Here is a 20,469-nt window from a genome sequence, read left to right on the forward strand (position 1 = left end):
AGAAGCTGAGGTTCAGGAAAGTATCAATAACTTACTAAACATAGTAGTTGGTAGAGCATATATATGTTAAGGGGAAAGATGCTGATGAAAGAGAGTGATTGAATATGCAGAAGCAAAGAGGGATAACTATACCGAAGAAAACATGAAGGTATGATTCCTGAGAAGGAGGGAGGGGAAATTCTCTAAAGCATAGGCAGCTACTGGCTTTGGGAGAAGGAACATCTATTCTAATATAATAGCTCAGAGAGAGGAGAAAATTGGTGCAGGTGTATGTGGGCTTGTAGATTCAGTAGTGGAAAGTTAATTTCATCTGATGACTTCAGATCTTTATGAAGTTGGCAAGGTCATCTACTGTGAGTGAAGAAAGATGAGCGTGAATAAGATTTCATAGGCTTGTTGCAAAGAATGGGAGATCAACTCAATCAAACAAACACAGCAGGGTTACCAGATACTGGTAAGCCCCATTTGAGGTTAATAATAATAAATAAATGAACTTCTATGATTCCCCCTCCAAGTAGCCTGACTTCTCAGATTTAAGAATAGAAAAAGTAAGTGGCAGGGTTTGAGGGCCTTGTTCAACAGATAAGCTGAAAGCAAAGGCTAAGAAATTTAAGACATTGCCGATAGGGTTGTTTAAAGGATATTATTTAAATAATGAACATAAATCTAAACTGAGTTAAAAAATGAAGAGAGAGAAAGGGGGAAAAACAATGCAATAGAGAAAGAAAGAGAATGTTCTGGTGAATTGTATCAATGCACTGAAGATCGAGAAAAAAATAAAAAACTCAAAATTTTGGTAGTTGAGTAAATACAGAGATATGATTGTGATTGTGATCATAAGCAAGAATGCTTGGAATAGTGATTTGAGAAGAAACTCATAGATGATAGTAAATGAAGTGCATGACTGAGGTAAACTAGGTTACTGGAGATAAAGAAATGAGGCAGTCAAGGAACAGAGTTCAGATTATGGAAGGATGATCTGCTAGAATAATGATAATACTCAACATGATAATAGAACTTGAAGCATAAGAGAAGGCTGTGTGAGTTGAGTATGATATTTTTGATAAATGAAGGAGAATAATTGGAATGACACTAGTTGACAGTTTCAAGGGGGAAGGAAAAGTGATGCAAACAACATGAGTCTTTTGAAGTGGTAATTGTCTATTCTTTCAAAATCCAAATAGCATTGACACTCTTCTTCACTCTAGATCATTGTTCCCACTTGCTTGCAAGTGTGTCAATGCTATTTGAATTTTGAAAGAATAGACAATTACCACTTGAAAGCAATAAAGAGAAAGAGGATCTTCTTTGAAGAACTAGGTTCCACTTATGGCGAAGATGTGGAAGGAATGCTTGGAGAAAAGGTTGAAAATAAAGGGAAGCATACTGCTTTTAGAGGAAACGGAAGTGAATGGTGACAATGGTATAGTAGCATATTATGGCAAACAGCAGGTTGGGAATGGGCAAGCAGTAGTGAGTGGGAAGAGACTGGGAGAGCTTTCACTTTGGATGTCGACTGTGATAATGCAAGGTTAAGAATCATAGCTGATTTAATCTCAGTGTCCTAAAAAGCAGTGATCTGCTTTATAGTGACATAGCTTATTAACCTTTGAAAATATTCTTTGTGTGCTAGATGGGGGAAATTATTAGTTCACTAATTATTCATTGCAATGTTTTATATGTCCCTTAGATCAAACTTCTTAATTATGTGGTTAATAGCTACATTGATAATAATTTTTTATTTGATGTATTAAAGATCAAAAGAACTGAGCTGAAATATCTGATGGTGGATTAATCACTTTCTTCCTGTATTTTATTTAAAAAATTATTTTTAATTTTTTTTTATTTAAAAAGTTTTTTTTTGGCTGCGGCATGCAGGATCTTAGTTCCCTGATGATGGATTGAATCTGTGTCCTCTGCAATGGAAGTGTGGAGTCTTAAAACCCTGGACTGCCAGGGACCTTCACCTGTATTTTATTAATTTGTACTGTGTATATTTTATAGCATTTTATTAGGTATTTGTAAGCTTAATATTGATAGATCTTCCTGTTAAAATGTACCATATTATCATTATGTAATGACCATTTCTATATCTAATAATGCTTTTCTCTTTAAGCTTATTTTGTCTGATATTAATTTAGTGATTCATGCTTTAAAATTATTTTCTTGTTGTAGCTTTCCCATCATTTTACTTCCAACTTTTCTGTGTCCTTATATTTTAAACGTATCTCTTTTGAACAGAAAGTATCTTGATTTTTAAAGTCTAATCCCACTGACAGAAGAACCTGGTGGACGGCAGTCCGTAGGGTCGCAGAGAGTTGGACACAACTGAAGCAATTTAGCATGTATATGCTTTAACGAATAGGTTTAAATAATTTATATTCTTGTTACTATAGTTATGTTTGAAACTGTTTCTACTTTAACTTTTCACTGTGGAACTGAGAAGAGTAGTAAAATAATTCTTATTTCAAATGGGTAGTATTTCACTGCTACTCACCTCAGGAAAAGTCAAAACAAGTTTAAAATTCCTTTCCATTCCCCCACTAAAACAAAAACTACAACAAAAAAAATTTTTAAGTCCTTTTTGTCCTTAAATACTCAAGGTAGGAAAAATGACAGGCAAAGTGTCATCTGTAATTTTAATAAAAAGTAAATATAGCGTAAAGCTATAGTCTTATTCTTCTAAACTTCTTGGCACTTATGTAATTTATTATGTAAGTCTCATAATTCAAGTAGCCCAACAAGTTGAATTTCAAGTGTGATTATTGTTGCCTGTTGAAAGTACATTAATTTGTTAGAACAGGATCAGTATATTAAAGTTAACTATGTGTTGTCGATAAATAAGTGACAACATTTAAAAACAAATTACTATTTTTGAGATAACATATTTAAATTAAGGTAGTATGTGTTCAGGGGCTGGGAGTGGGGATGGACACTGAGAAGTAAAATAGCTTAGGGTGAAATACCTGGTTTTATGGAAACTAATTTTTAGAAGCTCCAAAACTTTGGCCACCTGATGTGAAGAGTCGACTCATTAGAAAAGACCCTGATGCTGGAAAAGATCAAAGGCAGGAGAAGAGGGGGACGACAGAGGATGAGATGGTTGGATGGCATCACTGACTCAACGGTCATGAGTTTGAGCAAGCTCCGGGAATTGGTGAAGGACAGGGAAGCCTGGCATGCTGAGGTCCATGGGGTCGCAGAGTCAGACATGATTGAGTGATGAAGAAGCAGCATTGTCTTATATATTATGGAAAAATAAAAGAGCCATGAAAGATAAAAGGACTTTGATGCTTGTTATAACTGAGAACCTCAAGTAAAGATAAAATGCAATGTTTTCCTTAAATGCTATTGCCCACATAAGGAAAACCCATAATTGAAAACTGAGATTACTGTATACTTAACTTTGTTCTCTCTCCCCAGGGCCATGGCCACTGCATTTGTTGTTGGAGTTGTGAAATATACTGAAGCTTTGTCTGGATTCCAGGTAACTTCTGCTTTGTTTTCTGTAGAATTGAGATATGGACTTGAAATGTGTTAAAACAGATATTCTAATCCCCGAGAATCCCAAATTTGGTTGTTAATGTGTTCTTCATGTTGGTGACTGCTAGATAAAGAATATGATGTAATCTGAAAAGTGTCAGTGCTGGGCATTAAGTTCAAATTCTACCTCTTCTTAGCTGTATAAAGCTGAGCAAGTCAGCTGAGCACAAACACTTCGATCTCTCCATCCTCTATGTTGGTTAACTTGATTGGTGATGGGGATCCTCTCACGATGTATGTGTGTATCAAATCATCTTGTTGTATACTTTATATGTCTTATAGCTCTTTCTATTATACCTCAGTAAAGCTGGAAAAAAATGTCTCCATCCTTGAACAAGACATATTAAAACCATTGTTCTGCTTCTCTTATAGAGGAATTGTGAGAATCAAATAAGATAGTATATGTGAAATCTTTTGATACTATAACACATTATAAAAATGTTAGCTATGTTATTTGGAGTCTCCAAAGCTGCTATTGGATAACATGGCTAGTATTGCCTTCACATGAATTCTTTAGTAATCATGACTTACGTGGTGTTTTTGCCTTTATATTTGTTTCAAGATGAGGATTATAGAGTCTAACGGGTTTAGTGGTTAGATGGTTGTGTTGTGTATTCCCCCATTTGCCTCTTAAGAACCACTTTCTATCCTTCTCCAATCTGCTTTGTGCCCAGGGAAAGTTGACTTAACACACATTGAAATAAGATTCTCCTGCCCTGTGGCCTCTGGTTAGGTTTGGACAATGGGAGGCATGAAGGAAAGATAAGAGAACAGAAGGAAGAGAGCCCCGGTTATTTATTTTGATGTATCTCTCCCTCCTGGGTCATAGATTGGCAGGGGCAGTGTTCTCTCCCAACAGCTACAGCTCCTGTTGGGCAGCACTTTCTTATACTATTGATATGTCTCACTGGTTTCCTCAAGGCTTGAGGGGTAGTAGTCATTTTCATCTGTTGCTGGCCCTGTGGTGCTATACCATTTCTTGTTAATTTCTTGCTCACATCCTTGTATATATACATATAGTACATATGTGTATATGTGTGTGTGTGTGTATGTGTGTGTGTGTGTAGTCTCTTCATTAAACTTCCTTCAGTCATACCTTTCTGTTGTGTTGTTCCTTGCTAGAAACCTTCCTGACACAGAGGTCATTGTCAGAATCACTTTTAGTGGAGTGGTTGAGAAAGAGAGGTGGAGAAGTAAATGGAAAGAAAGAAAGAAAAGATTAATAAGGACATGGATTTTTTTTTCAAGAATATGTCAATGAAGAGAAGGAAAATGTTAGAGAACATCACAGCTAGTGAGAATTCTGAAGACCTAGAGAAAAAAATTTTAATCAGAGATACATACTTGACTTTAGGTTGTGAATAAGAAATTAGTTAGAAGGAGAAGAAAAATTATATAATTTAAGCAAAAAAGTTGTGAAATTTGAATCGTATAATCTGATTAAAATCACAGATGTCAGGATTAGCCTTGTAAAGAGAGACATCTCTGAGAACAATGAAATGGCAAATAGTGGGTTAATATATATGAGGTAAATAATTAGGGAAATTCTTGCTGAGGAGGCTCAATTTCTTCTGCAATGTTGAAATCAAGCTCATTTGTTCAGAGGAGGAAGGATTTGTAAGGGGAGGACTGAGGGAGAATGAGAAAGGTTTGAAATGTTGGTTGTGAGAAATGGAAGAGGTAATTGTTTACTGGACAAGCTATGGACTCTAGTTGAAATGTTCAGAACTTTGGGGACTTAAAAGAGAAGTGCTTTGGAAGAATAAAAGGATAAAATATGGAGTGGGCCAGCAGGAAGGTGGTTGATGTCATCTGCCAAGTGTCTAGGCCACATGGGAAGGATAGAAACCATGAACATGGAGATACTGTTAAAAAGATGAGGTTGAGAAATTGGAGGTCCTAAAGAATATGCGTTGGGAATAGAGGATTGAGAGCGTTGAAGGGGTAGATGGCTATCATCAGAGAATGATTTATTGAAATTGAAGATTCAAAAAGGAAGTTAGTAGTGACAGTAAGAGGAGGAACTATAAGTAGATACAGCAGTGTATTAGCTAATCAGAGGGGCCTGAGTGAATGACAGTTTCTTCACTGAAATTCAATATCAGCTTGGGTTCCAGAAGAGAAGGCCTCGGAATGTGAGAAATAAAAATAAATCCCCATCTTTTAAATTTCAGAAATGTGTGCTCCTAATTGCAAGTATCTTGAGAAGAACAAATAACTATATGTTTCCCATTTTAATCACCACACCTCTATTATCTAACATAATTCCTTGTACATATTAGATACTCAAATATTTGTTGAATATTTGGAAAAAGAGCAAAGAAAAACAGATCAAATTTTTATTGTAAGATAATAGCTTACTAGATTTATTTGAGCAGCTAGATATATGATCATAATTATATTCTGCAATAAATTCAGTATGTGCATGAGTGCTAAGTCACTTCAGTTGTGTCCACTCTTTGCAACCCTATGGACTGTAGCCCATGAGGCTCCTCTGTCCATTAAATTCTCCAGGCAAGAATACTGCAGTGGGTTGCCATGCCCTCCTCCAGAGGATCTTCCCGACCCAGGGATTGAACTCAGGGATTGAACCCACATCTCTTATGAATCCTGCATTGGCAGACGGGTACTTTAACACTAGCATCACCACTATTGTGTAGATTTCTTTCTTATTTGTATGCTAATGTTTATTTGGTACTTCTATTTTCAAAACTGATTTAATTTATATTTTTGTGATGACACAAAATGACAATTTCAAATTGTCAATTTGAAATGACAGCTTTTTATAATCTTTCTCTTTCAGTTCAAATATATAGATTTAAAAAATAAGGTCTTATATAGAGGAATGAGTGGTATGGTTGGGTAAATAATAACATTCCAACTTATTCATAAATGAGCTTCTATTTATGTAAGCATATCTTGAGATCTTATATTTATGTACCATATTACCATTTTGCTTCATATATAATTATATATAACAATATATAATTATCACAATAATAACTAACATTGGGTGACAGGTGCCATTCTAAGTAGTTTACATAATTTACTTATTTTTTTTTCCAAACTGTGCTATTATTTTCCTTATTTTATAGATGAAGAAACAGGTATAAAGAAGTTAACTAACTTGCCTAAGGTCACAAAATTAGTGAGTAGATTCAAACCTAGAAAGTCTGGCACCAGTGCTCAGAATACTAACTGCCACTGCTAATACAGACATAGGCTTATACACAAATGTAGGTGCATTATTCATCTACTGCTTGTTTAAATGTCTCTTTACCTTGATCTCCCTAAGGTCAAGGACACTGCATGGCACACTGCAGCTTATCAATAAATTTTGTAAACTAGTGAATAAGCTTCTCACTTTCCAAGATAATTCTGCTGTTCCCTACAGATTTTCCTATTATTTTCCAACTAACGCTCTTGGCTTTTCTTTCAAGTCTATTCCAGTTCTTATTTGGGTGGTTTGATTTGGGACATGTTATGACATTTGAAATCTTTACATTAGAAACTTTATTCTTTTGCTGAGACAAAAATGTTTCTCTTTCTCTCCTCCTGCCAAATATCATAGCAGATTAAGTGTTTACATGAGGGGAGTTTGTAATCCAGGATTTCTGCCACAGCGGGCTTCAAATATTCTAGTCAAATCCTGCCTTTTGTCTGACTCTTCCTGATGCACTCATCAAAGCTTCACTCTGGCATCTGTTAGTCACTGAGTGCTTATTTGGAGAATGGTTGCTATCATCACTACTGCCTTTACATAGGTACCACCTAGTTACTTTTGTTTTGGCAGTTATGGGTTAAATACATTCCAGGGTCTAGTCCTGCTTAAGCTTGCTAGCTCTCTATTTTAAATTAATGCACAGTGGGTTATTTCTTAAAAGAGCAAAGCTTTCATTGAACAGGAATTTTTTCAAAGCACTCATTTTTCCTTTTTTCCATAGATGAGAGTCTTCTTTCACCATTAAGTGATGCGTTTCTCCCTCTGCCCCACGAAGCTACACTACACTGCAGTTAATAATGACTGATGATTGAAAAGAACTTATACTTTACTCTTAAAATATTGTTTTCTTTTGAGATACATGTTTGACTATTCTTCCTCACTGCCTTGCAATCATCTTTTTAAATATTTACTTCTAGTCCATGGAATTAATATCAACCTAAAAGAGCTGTTTTACTAAGGAGATTTTAAATTATAAATATACATATAAAGATCCTATTTTTGCTATGGTTTTTAAGTCCAATAATTCCCTGACAGAGAACCCTGTAAGAGATTAATAAATTCATTAGCAGTTACTTGATAATAGAAAACATGTGGAACTATTTTTTAAAAGCTCCTCACTTTATATATAATTACCCTTCAGTCTCCCTCCCAGCACTTTTTATCTTTTTGTTATGTCTAGCATTCATTAAGTTAGAAATAGGCCACAGGGTATTTAAAATGCCTTTCCCAATTTATAAAGAGGAATAAAAGATGGAATTTTGGATTCATAAGCAGAAACTACTTATTGTAGCAACTATATGCTAGGGCTGGTCATTGTAAGCTAGTCATAGTTAGGAATTCTGGCTCACCCACGTTTGTATCACCATTATCTAAGGTAATTGCAGATCTTCTTTTTCTTTACCATTCTTCTTTTCCTTTTTTCCTCTTTCCTCTAATTGAGAAATGAGATTTTGGAGTCCAGGAGAGAGGGAGAGCTGGAAATGGGATTTTGAAAGCAGTCTGAATATAAATAGTATTTAAGACTATAGGTGGGAGAGGGCTACCTAGGATGAATGTCTAGAGAAGTTAGAGAAGGAGATTTAGAAGGAATAGTCAGGTGATAGGAATAGACTGTATTTTCAAAGAAGCTAGAAGTGACTTAAGAGGGGAGGTGGTCAGTGCTGACACATGCTTATTGGAGATAGAATAAAATAAGGAATAATGTTACTGAGTCTAAGCTCATACTGCTTGCTGCACAACAGGCCAGTAAATTAAGAGAGGAGTTGTTGGGGCAGGGAATTCTTTATTCAGAAAACCGGCACACTGAGAAGATGGTGGACTGTGTCCCAAAGAATCATCTTATCTGAGTTACGATTCAAGTGTCTTTTATACTAAAAGGAAAGGGATTGTGGCTGATTTTTGCAAACTTTGGTGCTGGAATCCTTTGCTCTTGCATTTATCCATGTAATCCTGGTCACAGTGTTCCTATAAACCTCCAAGACAAATGTTATTCTCAGATGTGCAACTTTTTAATCTCTATACAAATGGAAAGTGTCACATGTTTAATGGTCAGAACCTTGAGAATGGGCTATCCTGTATATTCCAGGTTGTATTCTTTTAGTGACCAACTTATAGCAAAAGCAGTATAACACAAAGGTTAACATAGAAGCAACAGATCCCATATGGAGTCAGATTTATTCTTCCCTGTTACAATAAGACTTGTAAGAAATAAGCTTAAGTTTGACAAATTGACTACAACTGTAATTAGGGTGCTTGGGACAAGGACCTGATTGGAGTTGGATGAAAAAAATTGGAAATGAGGAATAAAGATAATGACTTTAGACCCTTCTTTCAGGAGACATGATTTTAAAGGGAAGCAGAGAAGTGAAGGATAGCTGGAAATTTTAAGGGGCATATTTTAAATAGCGGACAGTTTAAAAACTCATTTACAAGCCAATATGAAGAATACAACATAGAGAAAGTGAGAAATAGATGATGTAAGTAGAAGGGAAATAATTTCAGGAGTAAAATTACTGTGCAGGTGAGCATCGGATCCACAGCATACTTTTCTCCATTGAACTTAGATGGCTGCATAAACTTCTTCCATGTTCACATGAATGGAAACTGTTTACACACAGGTGCACATTTTAGATTGGTGATGGAAAGGTGAAGCAGGGCTCATCTGATAATTTCTGTTTTCTTAATGAAATACGGGCAAGGTAAAGTGTTTGTACTGGGGTAAAAAAGGTTTAAGGAAAGAAGAGAAGCCATAAAATAGTCATCTAGGAGACTGGAGACTAGAACTTTTGACATAGGTCTGGCTTCAACATTGTCTCATCAGGGGAAAATGTGCCAACCTGTTTTAAGCACACTTGTCACTGAGAGCACATTTTTGTTTACTTACCAAGCACCATGCCTTCAACAATAGGACATATTTTGGCTCTCACTCATGGTTATTTTTTGCTCTGATTCAGATACCTAGAAATTTCTTTTATCTTGCTCTTTATCTCATTCGTGCATTTAAAAACATTTTTCAGAATATATTTTATTTTGTATTTCCATGTGTTTGTGTAGCAGGAGAGTTTTCCAAGTGTTTTCCAGGGAAATAGAAGTAGAACTTCTACTTCTCTGAATTTCAATTTCATCATTTATGAAATGGGAGTAATATTTACTTGCAGAATTGTGGTTAAGTATTAGAAATGACATGTATAAAATATTGGCCCTTAAAAGACAATCAATAAATGATAGTTGTAATTATTGTTACCACTAAATATTATTCTTTTGTCTAAAAAAAAAGACCTTGTTTCTACTCGCTTTTTTTCTTAGTTATTTTCTGAAACTGAAACTGTATTTTTAAATAAATCCTTTTAAAAAATAATTTTAATGTGCCACAGTGTTTCTAAGTTTCTTATGTATTAGTTTATTTGGAATATAAAATATCTTACCAAATGAAAATTTATTTGTATTTTGGGTTATATAATGTTTTAGGGCCTTGATAATATAATATTTGAGAGAGAACAGACTTCAAATAGAGACTTGTTTCCTTATGAGACTTTATTCTTATTACACAAGCAAATTTATAATTAACAATATAATTTGAAAAACCTAGTAATAACAATAAGGAAAAGCATGGAATAAAAAAGCCAACATATAACTTGAAAGGGATTTTTGAAAACTTTCAACAGTATTTTTCATATACTCTTTGTCTACTAACATTTTGCTGAAGACTACAATGTTTTGGGGTAAAGTGTTATATCAACTTGAGTAACAAATATTAAGAAATGCTAATCATATAATTGGGGTCACAAAGAGTCAGACATGACTGAGCGACTGAACCGAATCATATAATTTTAGTGTCAGTCTGGAGTTCTTCTTCCCCAAATTAGAAAAGCCAGGGCTATGTTTGGTATTCCCTAAAAGAATGTGAATACTACCAAAATCAATATTCAATGCTTAAAGGAGAAATATGAAATATGAAACATTGACGTAGTGAATCTTTATTCCATATCTTCTTCCATGTTGCTCTGCTCTAGGACGTGCATCTCCTTTTCAGGTAATAACCCATATTCATTTAGGAAAGACTCCACATCCCCGGTAAAAAATTCTTCGGCAAGCTGTTCAGTAACACTAATGAAATTGCTTAGGAGTTCCCCACCTTTGTAGACAAGCAATGTGGGGAGTACGTCTGAGGAAAAGCGGTCCCCAGCGCCTGTATTAGAAGCCTTTATTTTACAAAACTTGACTATAGGGTATTCAGCTGCAAGGCATGTTAAGCTACTGTTTAGAGCATCACAGCCCTTAACACCATCTTCATAAATGTGAACAACGATAGTGGTGATTTTCTGTTCCTTTTCAATGGTTTCCAGGAATTGCTCCCCAGATTCCAGCTCATACACCAACCCATATCTGGGCCCAAAACTCAGCTTCTGGTGCATATCCTGCATACACTGTCTGCGGTATTTACGAAGGCAGTTTTCATCTTCTTTGTCTTTGTGGATTAGTTCATATTCTTGAACGCTCATCTGGAAATAGATGAAAGAAATGAGAGAGATCAATCAGTCAGAAATTTGTATTCCTTATGCATAACAAACCCATTCTCAACTTAAAGAGTTTGCATTTGCTATCTCCTCTACCTCCATGGGGTCGCAGAGTCGGACGTGACTGAGTGATTCACTTTCACTATCTCCTGAGGTGGCCTTTTCTTCCACCTCATTTGATCAAATGTCACCTTCTTTGATTATTCTACTTAAATGTGTCCCTGCCCCACACTTTCTACCCCTTTTGCTTTATTATTTTCCTTCATAGCAATAAATAATACTTGCTATTATTGTATATGTTTATTTGTCTAATGTTAGTTTTCCTAACTTTTGTGTTCTATGGGGGCAGGAATTTTTTGTGTGTCATCCATCACTCTCTAATATCTGTTTTGTGTCTGGCCCATAATAGAGGTTCAGTAGTTATTTCGTGATTCAATGCATACATTAGTATTGCTGAATATAGTTGAGCTATGAGATGGTCATGGAATGTTCCAGTTTGGGTGAAAAACTACCCAACAAGGTCTACTTTAGAGTGACTTTCATAAAACTAAATACACACACATGCACACAAGTGCCTGCATACTCACTTAAATGTGTCCCCAAAAAGTGCCTTTGGACATTATTGTCTCCTCAACAAAAGTTGTTTAAAAGATTTTGTCTAATCACTTACTGATTTTTTTGGAATCTGTAAAAAACAGCTTTTACAAATATTTGAAGTTCACCAGATTAGCCAGAAGACTAGCAGCATCACCGCCAGCTGAAAAGTTCTGGGAAATGCAAATCTGGGGACGCCACCCCAGATCTACTGAATCAGAATCTGGAAGGGTGAGGCTGAGTGAGCCATGTTTAAACAAGCTCTCCAGGTGATTCGTATGCACTGGTTTAGGCTAAAGTGAGAAAAGACCTAACTTCAGTTTGTAAGACAGCTACTTTTCACTGCAGCTGGAATATAAAATTACCTGCAGAGCCTTTCTTAATTGCAATGTCATTATGATTTAGGCAACAGAATGTTAAACACCCTTTCCCTTCACACACACATGTGCACACATGTGATATAAAGGAGTGTTGATGGGATATAGTGTGATTAATTGATGTGGAACAGCCCAGAACCATGGAAATTGGATGACCCCCAAATTTACGGAAAATTTACTATGTCTTAGATAATTTATATAGATTATTTTCTTAATCTTCACAATAAACCTATGAGGTAGGTTTTTTATAGAAGATATCAGGATTAAGTAGAAATATCTGGTGCTTTTGTTGTTTACTTCTCTTGTTTCTTCCTCCTATATTTGTTTTTCTAATGTCCTCATTCTCTCTTTTTTTTAATCTCATTCTTCTTATCATATTATTTTTTCTGCTTTAAGGTTATCTTTCCAAATTATCTTAACCCTAATCATTGTTAAATATTTTGTATAATTTATAAGTTGCTATCATAGTTCTTTGTTAAACAGACTGAACCACAAATAACAATTTACATACACATTATATAATAGACAAATGAGAATTTTTTAAAATGCTCTTTTTAAAAAAAAATATCATGGATATATTGCGGCTTATTCTGCTTACCTTCTTCCTCCTTGTTGGGGTCCTTTAGTGGACCGGAAGCTGGTGGTACGGAGTCGACGATAAGAAAGTAAAAGAGAGAAAGAGGCTGATATTCCCTGGTTTACGCAGAGGACCGATAAAGCCCTTGACACAGGACTTGCATCGCTCACGAAGGCACCAGGCGCCCTCTCGAGGGGGTGAAGGCACAAAGTGCCTTCTTGAGAGGGTCTTAGAAGCCTGGGCAGGAAAGTGAGCACGACGGGTCTCCACGCTTCAGAGAATCAGCCAGAAAAAGAGAGAGAGAGAGAAACAAAAAAGACATGGGGACCTAAGCTCTGATGGAGCAAAGGTGCTTTAATGATTTTTCTATGAGTATATTTAGGCTGTGGTGCAAGAAACTTCTTTTGGGAATGATAGAGATCAGAAAACCAAATGTACAGCAACCGTTACCAGGGGAGCAAGGGGTAATGTTAATCACACGGTCAGGAGACAATCCATATCTCAAGAAAGGGGAGCAAGACTAAACAGTTTTGTCATAAAGAGAATGTTTACAAAAGGAGACCCAAGCCTGCCTCACACAATGACCTCAGTCCCTGGGAACCACGTGCTGTTCCGCGGGAAGAGGGACAAAGGACTCCTGAGAGACAGCACATAGGAATCCTCCCGTCAAACGTTCCCTGACACCTTCTCCTTGGAAGGAGGAAGCTGAGAACTGTCAATAAACCCCACCCTTCCACTTAACCAATATTGTCAGTTTGGTCAGTGTCTTTTCATACTTTTTTACATATGTTCTCATATAATCATTTCAGCATAAATACAAATATAGTGTTTGTTTTCTATTGCTGTAGAAAATGGTATCACATAACTTTTTGTATCTTGCTTTCTCATATTGTGGAACTATCTCTAAGTCAGGTCATGTATTTGTAACTCATTCTTTTAACAGTTGCCTATGCTAACTTTTAGGCAAAGGCATTTACTGCATTCCTTTTTTTTTTTTTTTTGCTAATACAAACAATACTTTAATAAAAACATATTGTAGATTATTAATAATAAGTAATAGATTTTTTTCTTATCTTACCTTTCTGCTGAATCTTTCTTTTGAGTCTTTGTCATCTCTACTCTGAGGAGAAGACATCTGTCTGAGAATCTCCTTCTTGCTAGGTGCAGCTGAATCATTATCTTCACTCTCCAGTTTAAACTTTCTCCAATCATTTATTACTCCTTTGGGTCCTGAAATAAAATTTAAAGCAAATTGTCTCCCTTTTCCATGTTTCTTCCCTCTCTCTCTTCCTTCCTTCTTTTCCTCATTTATATAGCTAAATTTATCAATCTTCCTTTATGATTTCTTGGTTTTGTGTCATACTTAGAAGGTCACTGTCATTATGAAATTAGTTTTCATGGATTTTTGTTTAGTATTCATATGAATTCATTCAAACTCCTGACTAAATCTAAAAATTCTATATGATCATTAAACAGAGAAGGGAGTATTACTTTAATATTCAATAGAGTTAAAAGAAACCTGAATTTAAAAATTTAAACCATGCTATTTGACTTTTAAACTCTTGCTAGTGGTATATAGACTGCCACACACAATTTAACAGATCAAGAAAACAGGCTTTGGATAAAATGAAGTCTTAGTTATTCTGGAAGAATATTGAAATCAATTTTATTTAAGATTTTTAAAAATTAGTGTATTTTTTTAGATTAAAAGAATTAAAATTAAAAACTCAATTTATTTATTTTTCTTTTGGTCTTCTATTATTTACAATTGCAAAGAAAGCCCACAGTGGGGGAGATTAGGAGAGAAGAAAAGTCACTTAATTATAGTGTAGATAGAGAGGCTTTATCTACAAGCAAAAAATTTTATCTATCAGCAAGAAATTCTCAATAATCAGTGTTTTTCTCTTTCTTTGATATCTAAATAAAATTGTTTCAAAAGTATTTGATTTCACATTAATTTATACAGTCAAATATTTTTTAGATGATTCCATCAACCCATTCAAAGTTATTACTTAAGTTTCATACTGAGTAATGATAAGAGATCTCCAAATTTAACTTTAATTTTACAATTGTTTTTTCCTTCTGACTTTGCTTACCTGTGTGTGAGGCCTGTCCTTCAAAGTCTTCCTCCAAACTTTGGCTTTTTGCTTCTTCCATTTTAGAGATTTAGTTTTGATATGATCTATAGGATGAATAAAGAAGTAATGATGACAGATGAATTCTAGGAGAAATAGATGTATATATATTCTGCTGTCAGGTTCCATGTAAGTTAAGGGTTGTCACTAAGTGATATAGTGTTTAGCATTCTTCCTACCTCATAAAAGGACATTAGTTTAATATTTGGGTCATTAAAGATATTTTGACCTAAGAATTTTACATAATTTATAGTTTGTCTTTACTTAAAAAGTCTTCAGTTTAGGTCTATGTACTTAGTGAGTATTATTTATTACTGATTTTCTTTTTTATTACTGTTACCAAATTTCATAAAATTATCACTTTATACAATAATAATGTTTTAATTAATAATAATTACATACTTACTATGAACACTTGTATGTGCCTGGCATTGTATCAATCATTTTATGTGTCAAAAGTCACTTAATTCTCACACAACCATATGTAGCAGGGACATTGTTAACAGCATTTTACAAGCGAGGAATCTAAAGGACAGGGAGTTTAAGTTCTACTAGCTTAAGATCACATAGTAAGTGGTAGAGCAAAGATTTGAACCTACATTTGATTTTAGAGCTGAGTCTTAAAGCATTAACTTTTAAATGGAAGTTAAGATACTGTATCATTTTTTCTCAGTATGGTTTGACAAATCCAGCTTCTAAATTGGCATTAAAGATTTATGATCTTAAGGAACAGTGTAATTTGAAGCCTTATACCATAATTGCTCTCCATACCATAAAGCACGTTTTGGTGATGTCACCCACCAAGCAAATGGAAGCAACCAGTAACTATGCCTATAGATTTTTGAGGAGCTAAAATAAATTGTCACAAAATCCACTGAAAGCTTGTGGAGTTTTATTCTTAGAAAACTCCTTGATGCCCTTGTGTAGAACTTTTTTTTTTTTTTTCCTTGTGTAGAACTTATTTACTCTTAGTTCACATTCAAATCCAACTTATTTGCCTATTTATCTTTCCATTATTTGGAAAACTCTCATAAACATACTAACACATTCCCTAAGAAGGTCTCTATAGTTGTGATTTTCTTGAAATTTTCAAGTCAGGGGAGGGTAAACTAACAGGGGGATATACTCTCTTTTTACTCTTTCTCCCCCTTCTACTCTTTTCCCTTTGTCTTTTTCTTTTGAAGTCAGTTTTAAGCAGTGATATCATCCAGCTTATGTGTTGACCCCTCTTAATTTTTTGTTGATATACAGTGAGCTTGGTCTGTTTGGTGTTTCCCGAAGGCACAGGATGGTAAACCAGAACTCTTTGTCTCAATTCCGTTTTTTGCTGGGACTTCTGCCCCTAACATTTGCACTGCTATCTTAATTTTATTGTTTCCCTCGTTACAATTCCTACTCAGAATCACTGGAGGTCAAAAGTCTTTGCCAGTTTGATTGCCAGTTTGAACAGGAGAAGACTTTTAAGAAAAAGCTGTCAAGGGGATGCCAACCTATTCCACAATATATATGTGACTATAAATATACAACTGACAAAGAATTAATCTCCAAAATATACAAGCAGCTCATGCACCTCAATACCAGAAAAATAAATGACCCAATCAAAAAATGGGCCAAAGAACTAAACAGACATTTCTCCAAAGAAGACATACAGATGGCTAACAAACACATGAAAAGATGCTCAACATCACTCATTATCAGAGAAATGCAAATCAAAATCACAATGAGGCACCATCTCACGCCAATCAGAATGGCTGCCATCAAAAAGTCTACAAACAAATGCTGGAGAGGGTGTGGAGAAAAGGGAACCCCCTTACACTGTTGGTGGGAATACAAACTAGTACAGCCACTATAGAGAACAGAGTGGAGATTCCTTAAAAAACTGGTAATAGAACTGCCATACGACTCAGCAATCCCACTGCTGGGCATACACACTGAGGAAACCAGAACTGAAAGAGACACATGTACCCCAATGTTCATCGCAGCGCTGTTTACAATAGCTAGGAAAGGAAGCAACCTTGATGTTGCTTCTATGAAGACAAGTGGATAAGAAAGTTGTGGTACACAATGGAATATTACTCAGCTATAAAAAATGCATTTGAGTCAGTTCTAATGAGGTGGATGAAACTGGAGCCTATTATACAGAATGAAGTAAGTCAGAAAGAAAAACACCAATACAGTATATTAATGCATATATATATATATATGAAATTTAGAAAGATGGTAATGACGACCCTGTATGCAAGACAGCAAAAGAGAAACAGATGTAAAGAAAAGACTTTTGGACTCTGTGGGAGAAGGCAAGGGTGGGGTGATTTGAGAGAATAGCATTGAAACATGTATATTACAATATGTGAAATAAATGACCAATCCAAGTTCAATGCATGAAACAGGGCACTCAAAGCCAGTGTACTGGGAAAACCCAGGGCATGAGATGGGGAGGGAGTTGGAGGGGGGTTCAGGATGGGGAGACACATGTACCCCTGTGGCTGATTCATGTCAATGTATGGCAAAAACTACCACAATGTTGTAAAGTAATTAGCCTCCAATAATAATAAATAAATAACTAGATAATTTTAATTTTGAATAGCTTTAGTTGTGAAAAAGAATAAAAGAAAATGAAAATAAGAGAAAACAGAAATAAGTGAATGTTGTTGGACAAAAGAATTCACTTAATCACCTACTGGGATTATTTAATAAATTTTGCATCTAAGAAAAATTAATATCAATTTTCTTCAGAAGAACAAAGTAATGGAAAGTGTTTGATAACTTCAATAGCTATTTAGTCCTCAGAAAGCTAGTTTCAAGCTAGTTTCTCCTTTTTTTTAAATTGGTATTTCAAATGAATGACAGTGAAAGGGCTAGTCTCTTTTATTTTGCAAAAGTAAATTGGTAATTTGGGATAGCTGCTATTTACACTAAATGTACATAAGTTTAAGAAAACCTATGTGAAATTTTACTTCACATGGTGAAGAGAAAGAAGCATCCTGCTTCTTAACCTGTTTCTTGCCAACCTAGTTGGCAATCTAGTGGAGAAAAAAGAAATTTCAGTTTTCAAAAAGACTTTCACCAATTTCAAGGAATTCTTTTACTGAAAAGATAATCCAGTTACTTGGGGAAAACCTGATCCATTGATTGTATTAGTCTATGTTAAGAGTAGACTGTGGGGGACTTCCCTGGTGGTCCAGTAGTTAAGAATCCTCATTGCAAAGTGCAAGACCTGAGTTTGATACTGGGGAACTAAGATCCCACGTGCTGCAGGACAGCCAAGCCCACACACCTGCACACCTCAAGTACTGAGGCTGGCTGCCACAATTAAAGAGAAGCCTGTGCGCTGCAGCTGAGACCCGCCGCAGCTAGGAAGAAAAGAATAGACCATGGACCAGCCTTTCCTCTGGACTCTGAGTTACACGAAGAACAAAACTCATCTAGTATGGCATTCAGAAGTTCTAAAACTTAGGTAAGCCAAGTTGCCTGTGTAGTAAAAGATAGAGTCCATTCCTTACCTAGTGCCTCCATTTGAGTTAGAGTACACAGATTGGTAAAATTTACAACAGAGACAGACATTGGAAAAAAATTGGAAGAGGCGTATTTGCTTGCACTGCTTGAAGACACAAGCCTATTAGTTATTGGTAAGTTTGAGCTACACACCTGTTAATATCCCCTTCATCAACTAACTCCAAGGTTTTCTGATTATCTCAAATAGTTTATCTTCGTCAAAATTTGCTTTTGTATCCTAAAATTAATCCAGTTAGTATTTGGAAGGTGCTTAGATGATTGCACATAGTAAGTGCTATGTAAATCTATAAAATAAAATAAAAATATTTCTATATATTTCTATGGATAATAGTCATTTAAAAATATGATTAATGTTTAATTTGCAATGGTATTATTAGTTCCTAAAAAATCCATGTCTACTTTAAGTTAAAAGGATTTAAAATAATAATAAGATAATAATAAGATTATTACAAGACTTTGTGTTATTGTAAACACAATAATATTGTAAATACAATCATATTATTACTGTAAACAATACAATATTACATGGTGACTTATAGATGTCATTGGGAATAACAGATGTGACTGGAAATCGGTGATAAAATCAAGCAAGAAGACAAAAAATCTGCCACCTTCCCCAAGATTTACTGTGGTTCAAGAATTACTCTATTTTCCATATGATATATTATAAAAATCTGTGTTAGTGTTCTTTTTTATTTCAGACAGTTATGATACTGTTTCAATTAATAAAATCTGTGTAAAGTAAAAATTGTGTTTGGATGACCTTTGACAGACTACCACTCAAATGAGTACTACAAAACTCTTAAAAGTGAAACTAAATATTGGTGAGAAATAGAATTTAAAAGTATAATTCTACCAAGTTAGGTTTTATTTTTCTCTTAGCTTAGGATTTAATAGTATGTTAAAATAATAGCTTATATGGGATAAGATTTTTCAAACTATGTCTTCAAAACTCTTAACACCCCCCATCCACGGTTTAGTAGTTACTAAGAAATAAAATGTGACAATTTAAAACAATTTTTCTTTTAGTTCCTGTTTTGCACATAATAGTGATCTGGAATAAAAATGAAGTGAGTAAAATTCTTAAATATTTGCTTTTAAAATCTCTCTTAAAAACCCCAAATCCACCCCTAGAATATTTCATTGTTATCATTATTCCTGTTCACATGAGACTGTGCTGACATTCATTAGTCATTTTATATATGTTGATTTCATCTAATCAAAATGTCTAGTTTCGAACTGACTATAGACTCTCAGTGTTCCTGAAGTAGAGCTTTGCTTTCAATACTAACTGTTGTAATTTACTGGTGAGTTTTCAAATAGTGGTATCATCTCATCACTGAACCTTAAACTGATTTCTGTCCTAGCATCCACAACAATTTCTAGAACTTATCTTACATGCTTCATTACTGTAAGTTCTTCCAGGACAGAGACTAGTCTTTACTTGTCACTGTCTTACTTCTGATAATTGTTTCACATGTTGTAAAAAAAAGTCCATAAATGATGGCAGCAATTTAGAAAGAACCTAAGTGGTATGTCCACGTTATATACACACTATTTTAAATGTTCACAAAATCTTTTCCTTATTTTTCAGATGTGAATTCTCAGGCTCTGAGAGATTCAGTGACTTGCCAAAGCTCACAGAGGTGGTATGGAGTAGATAGAACTCAATTTCAAATCCAGGTTTCTCTGACTTCCAAATTTCTAAAATCCTTGTTTTTTTCACTATTCAATAGCATGCTTAATGAGTGAATGAATTAATGAAACAAATCCACCTAATTCTTGTATAAGCATTAAAACCAAGATGAGAATATGAAAAATAACAATCAATAAGTCACTGTGTCCTTATTCTTTGAGATAATACTTATTCTAATGATATATTTCTTGAGATAGTGTATATTTGAATTATATATTTCTTGAGATAGTATTTATATAAATTATATATTTCTATGCTTTGGATTAAACCTCATTCATTTATACTAAATGT

The 20,469-nt window shown here is 34.7% G+C and overlaps 1 protein-coding gene across 1 annotated transcript; it reads right to left on the reverse strand.

The window, feature by feature from the left end:
- Positions 1-10,743: 10,743 nt before the first annotated feature.
- On the reverse strand, positions 10,744-14,988 carry PDC (phosducin). Its single transcript, XM_043924238.1, has 3 exons — positions 14,928-14,988; positions 13,910-14,061; positions 10,744-11,268 (listed from the first exon to the last, which is right to left on the reverse strand). Exons 1-3 carry the CDS (start codon positions 14,986-14,988, stop codon positions 10,744-10,746), a joined length of 738 nt encoding a protein of 245 aa, XP_043780173.1.
- Positions 14,989-20,469: the final 5,481 nt, after the last annotated feature.

The sequence above is a fragment of the Cervus elaphus genome, chromosome 14 (assembly GCF_910594005.1).
Source record: "Cervus elaphus chromosome 14, mCerEla1.1, whole genome shotgun sequence".
In the NCBI taxonomy this organism is placed as follows: Eukaryota; Metazoa; Chordata; class Mammalia; order Artiodactyla; family Cervidae; genus Cervus; species Cervus elaphus.